This window comes from Lepidochelys kempii, chromosome 12, assembly GCF_965140265.1.
Source record: "Lepidochelys kempii isolate rLepKem1 chromosome 12, rLepKem1.hap2, whole genome shotgun sequence".
Classification (NCBI taxonomy): Eukaryota; Metazoa; Chordata; order Testudines; family Cheloniidae; genus Lepidochelys; species Lepidochelys kempii.
In genome coordinates this window covers 39,970,568-39,985,808 of record NC_133267.1, presented here as the reverse complement: position 1 = coordinate 39,985,808, position 15,241 = coordinate 39,970,568, and the positions used below count along the sequence as shown (strand labels likewise).

At 59.8% G+C, this 15,241-nt stretch overlaps 2 protein-coding genes across 2 annotated transcripts; one reads left to right on the top strand and one right to left on the bottom strand.

Moving 5' to 3' along the window:
- The first annotated feature begins 393 nt into the window (after positions 1-393).
- Positions 394-6,611, top strand: LOC140896564 (sulfotransferase 2B1-like). Its single transcript, XM_073308491.1, has 6 exons — positions 394-549; positions 2,017-2,225; positions 2,925-3,051; positions 3,728-3,822; positions 4,375-4,555; positions 5,625-6,611. Exons 1-6 carry the CDS (start codon positions 411-413, stop codon positions 5,738-5,740), a joined length of 867 nt encoding a protein of 288 aa, XP_073164592.1. The 5' UTR covers positions 394-410; the 3' UTR covers positions 5,741-6,611.
- A 2,485-nt stretch (positions 6,612-9,096) lies between these two features.
- LOC140896506 (melatonin receptor type 1B-B-like) lies at positions 9,097-14,961 on the bottom strand. The gene is made up of 2 exons (XM_073308430.1): positions 13,962-14,961; positions 9,097-11,429 (listed from the first exon to the last, which is right to left on the bottom strand). Exons 1-2 carry the CDS (start codon positions 14,959-14,961, stop codon positions 11,119-11,121), a joined length of 1,311 nt encoding a protein of 436 aa, XP_073164531.1. The 3' UTR covers positions 9,097-11,118.
- Positions 14,962-15,241: the final 280 nt, after the last annotated feature.

The window sequence follows — 15,241 nt, the reverse complement described above, 5'->3', positions numbered from 1 at the left end:
CTGGTCTAAACTGCAGAATTCCTTTGCTATAACTGTGACGCTCAGAGGTAATCCACCCCCCGGGCGACAGAGTTATACTGACCTGATTGCTGGTATGGACAGTGCTATGTCAGCAGGAGAGTGTTGCCCACAGACACAGTCCTGCCCATCATGGAGCGGGGTTATTCAGAGGATGGGAGAGCTCTCTCCCATCGGCTCAGAGCAGCTTCACCAGAAGCGCTGCAGCCAAGTGGAGCAAGTTTATCATGTAGACAAGCCCTGAATCAAAGCAGAACAGCCTGAGACCTCCCTCTCCGCTGGCCCCACACCCATAAGGGGAGGGTGAAGCCAGGAAGGGAGGGTTCCTCTTTCTCTGGCTATTTAAGCTGCTGGCACCTGGGAGCACTCAGACTCCTCCGCTTGCAGTCACCATGGACAGGATGGAGGTGACAGAGACCTTCGCTGGCATGTCCTTGCCTGGCTACTTGCACACGCAGGAGTCCCTGCGCTTTGCCAGCAGCTTCCAGTTCCGAGACACGGATGTCGTCATTGCCACCTACCCCAAGTCTGGTAAGAGCCGGAGTCTCGCTGACCCAGTGCCTGTGGTGAAGGGCAGGGACCCTGCTCCCCAGCCCAGCAGGGGCCACCGCTAGGAGGCTGGCTGGGCAGCACTTGCCCTGAGACAGGCAAGGCAGGGACTGGATTGCCATTCATGTCTCACTCTGTTGAACTGTCCTCCTGGGCAGTGCGGTGCTGGGGGGCTGCAGGAGAGGGTTTGTTCAGGCTGGCATATGGGCCATCAATCCGGCCCCGGGCACCGCTTGTCAGCGTGGCAGAAGCTGCATGCCAGAGCCTCCGGGAAGAGGGCTCTGTCTGGGGCTGCATACGCCCTCTGGCTCCCAGCCCGTCACCGCTGGCTTGGAGAAGAGCTTTCTGTGGCCAGCTGGACGGATTACAGGCTCTGCTCTCCACATGTTTATCAGCATCTGGTAGAGCGAGACACTGTCAGGGAGCGCCCAGATACCAGGACTCATGCTTGTGAGCAGCAGGGCTGGCAAAATCCCCCCTCACCCCTGCCTGGCCCCAGGGAGGCCCCCCAGCCCCAGCTCAGCTGCATTCCCACCCTAACAGCCCCCAATGCCAGCTGTGTCCCGCCTCAGGCACCCTGCACGGTCGGGGAGGGGTGCCCTGGGTGCCCATTGCAGCATGCTGGAGGGTGCCTGGCAGGAGGACGGTGTCTATCAACTGCCTGCAAGGCTGGGAGGTCCACAGCAGCGAGGAGCCTGGGCCCCCCAGCTCTGTGCAGGGGGGCTCCCAGCAAGCACGGGCAGTGGAGTGGGCCCAGACTATTGCAATGACTCCCCAACGTCGGCGCCAAGCGCAGACATGCCCCTGGCGTGGAGCGGGCTCTGCTGTCACTGTCCCGCTCCAGCAAAGGTCACACTCTGCTCAGAGCACTGAGACGCCGGGGACGGCGCGGGCTGTGGGGCCCCACATTCACCTGAATTCCCAGGCTGTGAGGGCTGGGGGGACTAGCCATGAGTCCTTGCAGCTCTGCTCCAGCTGGCCGGTGACTGGCTGTGTTAGCTCAGGGCCACGGGCCCCTCGCTTGGCTTGGGCGTTCCTTGGCCCAGGCCTGGCCTGCATCGGCTCACTTGGTAGGAATGCTTGGCCAGGGCCCTGCTCAGGAGTGCAGCACTTGGACTGCACCAGGACTAGCTGGCGCCAGGTCCCCCCTTCTGACTCAAGGCTCTGGATCAGAGGTCCATAAAGCCAGCTGTGTTATGACAGCCCCGCGTCTGACCCTTCGATCACTCCACTTCTTTGGAATTCTCTGTTACGCAAGAGGCTTCTAGGAGCACGCAGCCCCTCCTTGTCGCCCCTGCTCTGGTGGGGGAATGCAGCACAGCTGGGGGCTGGGAGTGTCTGTGCTGAGGGGCGGGCGAACTGCCAGAGGTTATCACCCTTGCTCTGTCTCTGGGACAGGGGAGGATCCCTGGAGAAGCTCACCGCTAGAGCCCTGCCTTTCTTCTCTAGGCACCACCTGGATGCAGGAGATCCTGACCCTGATCCGCAGCAAGGGGGACCTTGAGCCAGCCAAGACCATCCCGAACTGGGCCAGAGCCCCCTGGCTGGAGCACACATACTTCAAGGACATGCTGCAAGAGACCGGCGAGCCCCGCCTCATCACCACACACCTCCCCTGCCAGGTCCTGGCCCCAGCGCTGAGGAAATCCAAGGCCAAAGTGAGTGCCCACGTCCTGACACGGGCTGGCTAGAGAAGGGCCAGGCAGGGAGAGAATGAGTGTTTGGGGTACAAGCTCTTCACCCTGCTCTGCTGGGGCCAGCTGTATTGTGGCTTATATCTCCACCGTGGGGCGAGGACGTGGCCGAGTGCTCTGCCCATGTGCCCAGCACCTGCCCAGCAGTGGGGCTAGATGGAGAAGACTCGAATGGCTGCCAGAGCTTGCCCGGACACCCCGTGGCTGGGTTTCCCTCAGTTTGGTCTCAGCCCCAAGGGGATTGCACTAGATTAGGTGGGTCTGCCCTGGCTGAGTGAGCCATGGGGCTGAAAGGGGCTTCCCCCAAGTCAGCGGGCTTGCCCTGGGGCTTTCTGTACACTCAGGTAATTTACAAATGAGGAAGCACCCTGCTGCCACACATCGGGCCCAGGGGGTGGTGGACCAGGGGTGTGGCGTGCTGAGTCACTGGGGTGGGGTAAGGAGCCTCGCTGCTCCAAAGGCCTCGCGATTGGGTCCCACCACCTTGTTCAGGACACTCCTGGAGACAGTGTCTTGGGAATGGGGCATGGAAAGGGAGGCGAATCCTGACGGCAGAGTGCAGCGTAGAGGAACCACCCCGCTAGGGGCAGGGCATGTGGCCATTGCTCCTCCTGTCTGTGTGTCTGTCTGACGCAGATGTCCTTTGTCTGCTCCTGATCCCAGGTGATCTACATGGCCCGGAACCCCAAGGACATCGCGGTTTCCTTCTATCACTTCCACAAGATGGCCAAGTTCCTGCCTGACCCGGGCTCCTTTGAGGACTTCCTCATCCGCTTCCTGGATGGCACAGGTGAGCGGCATCCTCTGCCCCAGAGAGCTCCAGGCACTTTGCAAACATGCCCTAGGCTTCACTGCCCCGCAGCAGTGCCGTCTCCCGCATTTACAGCTGGGGAAACCAAGGCCCAGGGAAGGGCATGACTCACCCAAGCGCTAATGAGGAGGCTGGCTGGGCTCAGAGCTTAGGAGGCCTGGCTCTGTGGTCCCTGCACTAGGCTTTGCCCAGGAAGACTGGGGGGTCAGCTCAGAGGCTCAGGCAATCCGCAGGAGCCTGAGAATTAGCTGCAGCCCAGTCACACCCAGTGGAGAGCCCAGGGGAGCCAGCTTTCTGCTGCCCCAAAGGCAGGTTTGCTTTTAGTGCCGTCCCTTACACTCAGCCAGGGATGTGGCTGCCCCCGCCCCCCACAGTCCCGTTGGGCACGCTCCTGGGGCTTTGCCTGAGCCAAGCAGCACCCCAGGAAGTGCTCTGGGGAGGGGCAACGGCGCAGCTGAGCCAGAGGGAGTGAGGGGCAGATCCAGGCTGCCAGGCCCCTGCCGTCAGAACCAAGGGTACTGCACAGCGCAGGGTTGGAGGAGTGCCACACGGGGCCCAATGCTGGCTCTGCAGTGCGAGAGCAGGAGCTTTCCCAGGGCCGTCTGCACCACGGCCAGAGTCACCTCTCAATCCCAACCCTCTCTCCTCCCCACAGTGCAGTACGGCTCCTGGTTCGACCATGTCAAGGGCTGGCTGAGCCTGCAGGCCGAGCTGGGTCTCTTCTTCATCACCTATGAGGACATGCACAAGGTGGGTTAGCCTTGGGGCTCTCAGCTGCCACGGGCATGTGGGTCACCGCCACCCCCACCGGCGTCTGCCGGGGCCAGCCAAATGGCCCGGCTGAAGGAGCCGCTCCCTTGGTGTGCACTTTGGGAGCTGGGGGAGCTGAGCTCTGTCTGGGCTCCGGGAGGTCATGGGTGGCCTTAGCTTGTGGGACAGCGACAGCCGCCAACTCCCACATGGCTCCACATCTGCTGCAGGCCCCCGCAAGGCCCAGCAGCCTCTGCTTCACCCTGACACCGCCTGCGGCATCCCAGCTGCCTGGGTGGCAGCAGTTGGCAGGAATCCCAGGCTGGTCAGGGGTGCTACGCCCAGCACAGCTCCAGGCAGAGGGGGGGCCCCTGAAGGGTGAAGCCAAAGGCACATGAACCTCCCACCGTGACCTGGACCCACTCACACAACACCTCCTGGCTGAGCCGGAGCCCCCGGAGCAGGGGTCCAGGCCCCCCAGTCGCTGGCTGCTCACCCGATCTGCCCTGGGGGTGCCCCTCACTAACGCTGCCGGTCGCCACGGCTTCGCAGGAGCTGGGGCGCTCGGTCGAGCAGCTCGCTGGTTGGCTGGGCTGCCCGCTGCAGCCGGAGGCGATCAGAGCAATCCAGCAGCACTGCAGCTTCTCCTCCATGCGCGAGAACGAGATGGTGAACTACACACTCATCCCCTGCGAGATCATGGACCACCACCAGGGCCGGTTCATGAGGAAAGGTACGGGGGCGGGGGGTGAGCAGTCCCGTCCCAGCCCCTTCCCCTCCCACCAGGGCAGTGGTGGCAGCAAAGGGCTTTCGTTCATCCCCTGGCCTCTCTGCCTCCGCCCCCGCAGGCTGGTGGGTGCTCTGCTGACGGTTTGAGGCTCCGACCGCTGCGGCAGGATGGAACCAGCTCGCTGCCCTGTGGCTGCCCCTGGATGGGAGCTAAGGATGGGTGTGAGCCACCCCCACGGGCAGGCGGGCTGAGTCAGAAGGAGCCAGGCATGTCCTGCTTGCTTGTGTGCCCGCAGCCCTTGCTGCCAAAGCAGTAGTGTCACGGCGTGTGGGGGAGTCCAGGCCCTGCACCCCTCTTCCTGGGATTCACTGAGACTCTCAGCCAGCCAGTAAAACAGAAGGTTTATTGGACAACAGGAACACAGTCCAAAACAGAGCTTGTGGGTACAACCAGGACCCCTCAGTCAAGTCCTTCTGGGGGAGCAGGGAGCTTAGACCCCAGCCCTGGGGTTCCCTGTGTTCCTCCACCCAGCCCCAAACTGAAACTAAACCCCCCCAGCAGGCTCTCTCCTGCAGCCTGTCTTCACATTCCTGGGCAGAGGTGTCACCTCCCCCTCCCCCTCCTGGCTCAGGTGACAGGCTCTCAGGTCTCCCATCCCTAGGGCACATTCCCAGGTCAACACTCCCCCCTCCCTGCTGCCTCACATCATCACAAGTGGGTTGCAACGGTCAGGGGCTGATTTAACCCAGGCTTGGCTGCAGGGACTCCAGGGAACTCCTCCCACCGGGGACTGCTAGCAAACCTTCAAAGGGCTGTCCTGCAGCAGCCCCGGGGCTTTTGCGGCTGGAGTGGGAAGGGGCAGCATGCTGTGCTCCTGGAGGCAGATGTTCTGCATTCTGAGCTGATCCCCTGTGGGGTGCTAAGGAGCAGCGTGAATCCCAGAGCTATGTGCCCTCTATATGGGCCTTTTGCGCCCATTGCCATGGTATCTGGGCCCTGATAGGGAAAAGGCTGCCAAGCCTGGCTCTGGCCCAGTACCCGGCTTCGCTCTGCATCTTCTCCTCTGCTTTAGGGACAGTTGGAGACTGGAGAGACCACTTCACCCCGCGGCAGAACATGCTCTTCCACAAGATCTACCAGGAGGAGATGCGGGACTCCAGTCTGTGCTTCCGCTGGCTCATGGACTGATGCGGGGGCTGCACGGGCGAGGGACATGGCTAAGCAGGCAGGGCAGAGGCTTTGTCCACAGTTGGGACTCGGGGAACAAAACTCTAAGCTATGTACTTTGTTGGGTAACGTGCTGGGCCCCCCACCAGCCAGCCCCGGACAGTGGAGAAGGCTGTGCCAGTCACAGCCCTAGGGAGCTGACCAAGGCCCCTGGCCTCTCCTGGAGTGAGGGGGGGCACACAGAAGATTGGATGGAACATCACGGGGGGGATGCATTGGTCACAACCAGGGTCACAAGGCCCCGCCCTGCTGAATGTTACCCCCCACACAGCTGTGAGCACCATCCCCCAGCCCTTCTCAAAAGCGAGCGCCCGCTGGGCTGTGCCAGTCCCCTAGAGGGAGCCAGGGCAGCAGCCTTTCTGGGGGTCCTGATGGGGGAACATTGCCTCCGCCCAGTTACTCCCGCCTTCCTCAGACTTTGCAAAACACTGACTGTGACCAAAAAAGGAAGCACCGGCCCCGGGGGCTGGGGAGCGATGCAGCTTTGGTGGCTGCTGTGAAATTCCTGTGAATCATTTTAGGAAACAAGGTTCTCCTGTCTCCAAGCCAAAATAAGCTTCAGAATGACAGGCTGACTCTGACCAGAGGGTTTGTGCATAAGCTGTATTTATATATCAGAAGGCAGCAGACTTCCCCTCGGGCTGGCGGGCCCATTGGCCCAAGCGGCAGCCCTTGGCCCAGTGCAAACTAGCCTGCAGGCCCTGCCAACCATCAGCCCCTGCCATGGCCAGCGGGTTTAAGACTTGTCTAACTGCCACAGTTCTATATTATGGTGACAGTGCTGAGCGCACCCAGGGGGCGGGGGGGGGGGGGTCACTCGCGCCCTCAGAGCTGGGGCTGGTTTTTGTATTGGAGTGTTACATGTAATTATTGAATGGTTCCGTTTATGGAAAGTGTCTGGTGAATTCTTTGGAGAACCGTCAAACTGCCCAAACAGGTACGCCAGTGTCTCCCACTGGGCCTCGGTGGGGGAAGACTGGCCCAGCGTTTGCATGAGCCAGCAGGCACTGCCCAGCACACAGGTGTGCTTGGTACAGCATTGAAACACAAACCCATATCCAGGGCAAGGAGGCATGGCCTCCCACTGAAAAAAACAAGGCAGAGTCTTGGGGAAATATGAAGCAATGCTAGACTCTCCTCTGGAAGGCCTAGGCAAGGCACCCCATGGCAGCTGAACTGCCCCACTCTGCCCTAAAGGAAGCTGTTTTCCCCTATTCCCCTGAGATCAAGGTGAAGGGAGTTTGCTCTGTGGCTGCGCCTCTGACAAACAGTACTCCTGGGGGAATTCTGCGCTTCTGAACATGTGCAGAATTTATGTTCCCTGCAGATTTCTTTGCCTCTCCACAGAAAAATATCTTTGACAGGGAAGCAATGGGAAGCCACAAGAGTGGTCATTAGACCCTCCCCAGCAATATGTTTCGGGTGCCCAGTGCAGCCGGCAGAGAGGTAAATTACTGTGGGGCAAGGGGCGGGACTGGGGAAGACACGGCTGGTGGCTCCTACCCTGAGACGGGCTCAGCTGCTAGTCCTGGCTGGGTTAGGGAGGACGGGGACTTCCTTTTCATAGAAGATTAGGGTTGGAAGAGACTTCAGGAGGTCATCTAGTCCAAACCCCTGCTTAAAGCAGGGCTAGCCCCTGCATGGCATCCAGGGCCAGGTCAGACCCACCCCAGATTTCTCCCCCAGCTGTAAGAAGCTCTGCAACCCACCCACCCACCTCCCCTCAGCTGCACAGGGCAGGATCACTGTACAGGGAGCTTCTCCCCAACCCCTGTGCATCATACCCAGACCCTCTCACCGAGCCTCAACCCCCCCGACACCCAGAACTCCCCCCTGATAAGCCCCACTCCCCCTGCACCTAGACCACCCTGATGAGCCAGTTACACCTGGATCCCCACCTCACTGAGCCCCACTCCTCCAGCATCTAGGTCCTCCCCCGCTGAGCCCCACACACCAAGGCCCCCCTGAAAGTTCTGTCTCCTCCCACACCCGTTGAGCCTGAACCACCTTCACCTGGACCCCCCTGTGGAGTCCCATTACACCAGAGCCCCCCCTACAATAAGCCCCTGTGCATTCAGATTCCCCCCCACACCCGGATCCCTCACCGAGCCGCCTGCCTAGTCCAGATTGCCCCACAGAGAACCCTCTCAACCCACACCTGGATCCCCTCACACTAAGCCCCTCCACACTTGGATCCTGCCTTGCTGAGCCTGCCTGTCCACACCTGGCATGGAGGGGCAGGCCCTGAGGTGTTTCTGGGGCAGGCCCGGTCCTTGCGCGGTGTCAGGGTTGAGTGCAGCCTCTTCCCTCAGTGCGTGTCCTGTAGTGGGGGAACTGCACACTGATCTCCCACCTCTGTGCAGCCAGTGGCCTGTGCTCCCCACTGCCATGCTGGAGCCTTCACATTTATTTGACAAATAAAATTTGCATAATTTTAAAAATTCTGTGCACAATATTTTAATTTTTTTGCTGTAGTTTTAATTTTTTTTTTATTTTTTTTTTTTAGTGTAGAATGCCCTCAGGAGTAAAACAGACTTCTGTGTAGCCAGGCTGCCCTTATCAACCCTGTAGCCACACGGTACAGGAAGTTGAGTAGATGGTTTTGCAAACTGGCTGATTAAACGCTCTACATAAAATGTCACATGAAGCTGCACAGAACTTGGCTGCTGCCTTGCCTTCTCTAGGACAACAGCTGGTTGTTTAAAAACAAGAACGAGGCCTTGAGGCACGTACGCAGGATGGCCAGGCTGCCGTTACTAGAACTTCAGTTCTCTTCCCGGAGAGTTTGGGAACTCACTCAGTTCCATGAGCATCAGGACTGTTTACCTGCCCAGGGATTCAAAGTGTCAAGGACGTTTTAGGGACCAGATTTTTTAGCTTAAGATAGGTACCCAACTGCACATGCATTTTGTGCACCTAATTTATTTGGGAAAATACCCAGATTTGCTCATGCAAGCTTGAAAGCAGGAGCAGAACTGTCTCCATCCTATTCTAGATCATGGAGGTTCCCCCCCACCCCCGGCCCCCATAACTTTTCATTTATTGTAATTCCAGCCAAGTGTACTCTAAGTCCGGCAGTGCTATTGTCCTTTACATTACACTGCAAGCTCCTCTGGTGCTGGTCTTCCCAATCCTACTTCACCAGAGTCCTGAGAACTCCACAACCCCTGCCAAAATCACTTGCTCACCAGAACACCTCCCCTATTCCAGACCCCTTTGGCGTGTCAGATTTGCTGCTTTTGCAGTCCACAGCCAGCCAAGGAAACACATTCAGCCTGAAGTTAAATAACTAAATCTTTATTTTTTATTTACAGTCCTTGTAATTAAATACTTTTTTCCAGAAATAGAACATTTAAAGATTGAGGGGGAGGGGAATCTCCCTACAGACAGCTCCAAACCCAAGAGATAAAATACACCTTAGACAGCAATAAAAAATACAGTGTGCATTTAAAGAGGGTTTGGTGCATACAGGACAGGAGAGACTCCACAGTAAAGCTTTTTCCAAATCCACTACAGTATACACTTGATCAAGTCAGTTACAAATACTATTTCAATTTGATGCAGTTTCCACTGGTCCCTGATGTATAAATCACGGGGGGCGGGAGGGGAGAAGAGCAGCAGGAACCCTGGGAGGGTAGAGCAGGTAAAATGGCTATTTACAATCCAACAGTAAGAGAATAATTCCCTAATTTAAGGCACAGTGGAGAGCAGAGGCCATTTTCCTCTAACCCAGCACTGCTGCTTTCCTTGTGACATCACACATTCACTTTAAGACTTAATATTTTTTGACAATAGGAACAAACCCCAGCCTTTCCGTGGACGGGGAGGTTTCAGCGGCTGGAAGAATTCACCTTGCAAAAGAGCAAAGACAAACTGGGCAGGCCTTAACCACAGCTCCACTTCCCAGATTACTACATGTTCAGTTTGCTCACTTCATCTTTCCGTGATTGTTCATTTAATCCTCTGGTCTGACTAGAAGTGAGAGGAGAATGGAGGACGAGCTCCATCTCCTGACCTTTCTCCATTACCAGCCCAAGTCATTAAAAGTCTGGTTAACTAATTACAAAATGTCAATTTCCTCACCTGTTTCTGGGGAGTGGGCCAGCAAGGTGCAAGGGAGGCAGCTCCAGTAGAATGGGACATTCAGCCTAGCAAAACCCCCAGCCATACAGTGGAGGAGTGAGGCTACCCATCAGCCTGCTGTTCCTTCCTTTGCACCAGGACAGAGTTTAGGAGAGCACCCAAAAATCAATGCTGTCAGCAAAGGGCTCCCTAAAGTTCCACCCCTATGACCTGGAGTCCTTTGTCCAGATTGATCAAACACACGGACGGTGAGAATTTATCCAATTTAACTAAAACCTACTCTAAAAACCCTCAACATCTGGATGGCAGAGGCTGGCAGATAAAAAGGTGTTAAAACCAGACAGACTGTCACGCCAGAAGCTGCAGTTCTCTTTCAACTTATATAAAAGTATTCCACCCTTCCCCCAAGTGAGTTTGTGTCCTTCTATGCCCAGGGTCCCCGTGAAGTGAGGGGAGGGGAAGGAGGATCACCCAGCTGGGATGGCAAACAGAGCCGGAGGCAGAACCTGAACCTGGTGAATGGAGGTAGGCAAGTCTGCAACCAGAGCAACAGTGCAGCAGGCCCTTGGGCAGGTTTCAGAAGTGATCACATGGCAGGTGTAATAGCCATGGGGCATGAACCGCAATGCCTGCTTGACAGTCCCTTTTGCAGTCAGGATCTCACACCTTCCCCTCAGCCCTTAAGCTTCACCCAACCTTCTCCTGAAAACCTGGCACTAGCCATTATTGCCAACCCATCAGGTACTTTGGCTGGACCTGGCTTGGTGGTGAGAGAACCATGTCCCCTTTGGCTTAGAGGGAGACCTTGTCACACTGTGCTGATCAGAGAGGTAGTTGTGTGTGGGGCTGTAGGGCAGCAGGGACTTTATACCTTCTCTGCCCCTGGCTGGGGTGGATCAGGGCACTTAGCTCCGAGTAGATGTCCTGTTTCTTTCACAGCAGACGCTCATGTCCATGCTGTGACCAGTTTCCCCACACAAAACCCCTTCCCAGGGAGGGCTCCTTAACTCAAACACTCTTTGTATATTTCTCCACTGATACCATTTGGTGAAGCTCACAGAAAGATGCTTGACCTCCTCTGGTGACTTTTCACAATTTTCTTTCCCACAGCCAGAGCAGCCTCAGCCCCAGGAGGAGGCAGCAGCTCCTTCTGCTGCACAAGCGTCCAAGCTCTTGACAAAGCCAGGCGTTCACACATCTTGCAGGACACAAAGAGCCTGACATATTGTAGCTGACACAGAAGGTGTCAAAGTAGCTTATAGGCTAGTTTGTGCTTCTCTGGGCAGTAAGATGCTGGTGGAAGACCCACTGCAGGAGCGGTCCAGAAGGAGAACAGGCTGGCTGCTGCTCCTCTCCACCACTGCACTGATGGTGACCATCCTGTGCACGTCCTGCTCCCACTTGTCTCGGCTGCAGGGCCCACAGAGCTTGTGCCTGATCTTCTGGAACTTGTGCCTGAAGTTCCTGTTGGTCCAGAAGTAGACAAAGCAGTTGAGAAAGCCACTGCCGCTAGGCAGCCACAGGGCCACGAACTCCAGCCACTCGTGGACTCTATCCTTCGTGATTGCTGCAAGAAGGAGAGCACCAGGTGAGTGTTCCCCACATTACACGGGGCTCTTCATGCCCAGGGGTGAGACCCTATGGTCCTTCCCCACTCATTGTGGGCAGCCTCAGCACCACACCAGCCCAGGCCCACTGGTGTGATGCTCCCATTCTAGACCCTCACTTGCCCCAGCTGAGACCATGACTCACCTGTAACATGGGGCAGAGGTAAAGGGAAACCAAGTCTCCCAATTCCCCACCCCTCACCTCTCCCAGGCAAGCACTCAAAGCCAGGCCACTTCAAGCAGGGCTCCCAACCACCCCTTGGTTTTGGGTCTCTCCTCTCCCCCAGGACAGGGCAAGTGCACCTAATAATAATATCAGCACATGGCATTGAGGTGCTCCTCCCCGGAGGCTGATCCTAGTATTGCCAGCCCCAAAAGTTACACACACAAGTCAGACCCCCAAAGACATGAGGTTGGCTTAAAAAGCTCAGAGATCATAAAAGCATGAGCAGTTTTTGTTTGTGCTCCCCTGACAGCCAACCTGGGTGTGAGCATTTCAGGTTTAAGATGTGATTGGACACAAACACGTGCGCACCACCTGTGACGAAGTGGGACTGTTCTTAATGTTTCCTCTGAATAGTGTGGGGGTGCCTCAGTTTCCCCTAGGCAGTTCTTAAGTATCTAGGTGGTGGGGTAAGGGTGTATGATCACTGAAGAGCCCTAGAGGGCAGGTGTGTGCAGGGGTCTGGACACAGAGAATGGCTGACACCCTGTTTCCTGGCAACTGATGGCCTGGGCCCTTCCCCCCTGCAAGGTGAGAGCTAAAGGGTTGGAGAACAAAGGAATCAGGTGCCCTCCTGGCCCAGAGGAGGAGGGGCTGGGCGAAAGTTTCAGTTTGGGGCTGGCTGGGGACATGGAGTGAAGGGCAGATGTGGTTGTCTGGCTTACTGCCCCCCAAAATGGACCCAGCTTGAGGGGTTCGGTTCTCTGCACCTACAAGCTCTGTATAAGACCATGTTCCTGTCGTCTAATAAACCTTCTGTTTTACTGGCTGGCTGAGAGTCACGTCTGACTGCGGAGTTGGGGGGGCAAGATCGTCTGGCTTCCCCAGGAGCCCCGCCTGAGCGGACTCACTGTGGGAAGCGCACGGAGGGGCAGAGGATGCTGAATGCTCTGAGGTCAGACCCAGGAAGGTGGAAGCTGGGTGAGCTTTGTGTCCTGAAGACAGGCTGCTCACAGAAAGGCAACTGCCCCAGAGTCCTGACTGGCTTCATGGGGAGCAGTTCCAGAGCATCGCCCAGGGACTCCGTGACACCCCCACACACCCAAGGGAGCTCCACTGAGCCTCTTGCATCCTCATTGTGCAAGGGTCCCACTCCCTGCAGCACAGGCTTCTAAGAGCGTGGGAGCCCAGCAGCAACCCTGGGCACAGGCTTCTTAGAGCGTGGTACCCACTGCAGCTCATCCAGTTTCCATTATCTATACCCCATGTCTCCCCCACACCTCATTCCACAGCCGCCATCTCCCTTCCCCACCCCACTGCCCCCTTCCACCATCCCCCACCCCTACCCCACTGCTTCTTCCCACTGCCCCCTTCCCATCCCCCTGCTCCCTGCCCCACCCTACTGCTTCATCCCATCCCCATGCTCCTCCCCACTTCCAACTGCCCCGAGCCGCACCCCACTGCTCCTACCCCACCGCTCCTCCCCACTGCCCCCTTCCCATCCTCCTGCTCCCTGCCCCACCCTATTGCTCCATCCCATCCCCCTGCTCCTCCCCACTTCCCACTGCCCCCAGCCCCATCCCACTGCTCCATACCATCCCTCTGACCCTCCCCACTGCCCCCTCCTCCTCCCCACTGCCCCCTTCCCATCCCCCTGCTCTCTGCCCCACCCTATTGCTCCATCCCATCCCCCTGCTCCTCCCCACTTCCCACTGCCCCCAGCCCCATCCCACTGCTCCATACCATCCCTCTGACCCTCCCCACTGCCCCCTCCTCCTCCCCACTGCCCCCTTCTGCATCCCCCTGCTCCCTGCCCCACCCTACTGCTCCATCCCAACCCCCTGCTCCTCCCCACTTCCCCCTCCACCATCCCCCACCCCTACCCCACTGCCCCCTTCCCATCCCCCTGCTCCACCCTACTGCTCCATCCCAACCCCCTGTTCCCCACCCCCACTTCCCCCTGCCCCCAGCCCCATCCCATCCCCCTGCTCCCTGCCCCATCCCACTGCTCCATACCATCCCTCTGACCCTCCCCACTACCCCCTCCTCCTCCCCACTGCCCCCTTCCCATCTCCCAGCTCCCTGCCATCCCCCTGACCCTCTCCACTTCCCACTGCCCCCAGCCGCACCCCACTGCTCCGCCCCATCCCCCTGCTCCTCCCCCACTTCCCCCATCCCCCACCCCTCTGCCCCCTTCCCATCCCCCTGCTCCCTGCCCCACCCTACTGCTCCATCCCATCCCTCTGACCCTCCCCAGTACCTCCTCCTCCTCCCCACTGCCCCCTTCCCATCCCCCTGACCCTCCCCACTGCCCCCTTCCACTCCTCACCGTTGTACAGGATGGTGGCCATGCAGGGCGCCCAGCACACGTAGAAGGCGACGACGACGGGCACTAGGACCCGGGAGGCGGCGTCCAGCTGCAGCAGGCGGAGCCGCCTCAGCCCCGCCCCTTCGCCGCGCCGGCGCTGGGCGCGCGCCGCCTGCCAGAGGCGCAGGTTGGCGAAGGTGACGGTGGCCGCGGCGGGACAGAAGATGGCGGCGACCAGCAGGCCGGCGTAGGCGGCGTTGGAGCCGTAGTCCGGCTCGCAGAGCAGCGCGGCGGCCGAGAAGCGCACGCGCAGGACGGCGGCGCGGCCGGGCAGGGCCACGGGCAGCAGCAGCAGGGCGGGGCCCAGCCAGGCGCCCGCCAGCAGCAGCGCGAGGCGGCGCCGGCCCAGCAGGCGCGCGTGGCGCAGCGGGAAGGCGACGGCGACGTAGCGCTCGAGCGAGACGCCGGCCAGCGAGTAGAGCGCGGCGCCGAAGAGGCTGGCGCTGACGAAGGCCACGGCCCGGCAGTAGGCCTCGGGCGGCGCCCCGGGCCCCAGGCCGCCGTACAGGTTGAGCGGCACCACCAGCAGCGCCAGCGCCGCGTCGGCCGCCGCCAGCGAGAGCAGCGTGAGGCGGCGGCTGCGGCTCCAGCCCGCCACGGCCGAGGCGGCCGCCGCCCCCGCCGCCCCGTTGCTCAGCATCCCCAGCGCCCCCAGCGCGCAGACGATGCCGACCTTCAGCCGCCGGCTGCCGCCGGGCCCCGCTCCCGGCCCGGGGGCCGCCCCGCCCCCGCCGGGCCCCGCTCCCGGCGCGGGGGCCGCCCCGCCCCCGCCGGGCCCCGCTCCCGGCCCGGGGGCCGCCCCGCCCCCGCCGGGCCCCGCTCCCGGCCCGGGGGCCGCCCCGCCCCCGCCGGGCCCCGCTCCCGGCCCGGGGGCCGCCCCGGGGCCCCCGCAGCGGGAGGCGGGGAGGCCGGCCAGCAGCAGGAGGAGGAGGAGGAGGAGGGCGGGGAAGCCGGTTCCCATCCCGAGCATGCTCCCTCCCGGCCTGGGGGCCCAGCGCCCCGGGCCAGGCCCTTATATAGCCGGCTGGGTGGGGGCGGGGAAGCTGGGCTCCCGGGCAGGGCGTGTGGGTCGCCTTATTGGGGTCCCAGCGTATCCCGGTGCTGCCAGGCGGGGGCGACAGGCCCCCCCCCCGGAGCAAAACGAAGCCCCCTGCGACTTCGGACAGGCTTCGGCTGTGGCTGCGGCCCAGCCCTCGAACATTTTCTCCAGCTGCCAGCTGTGACTGGAAGATTTAAAGGGA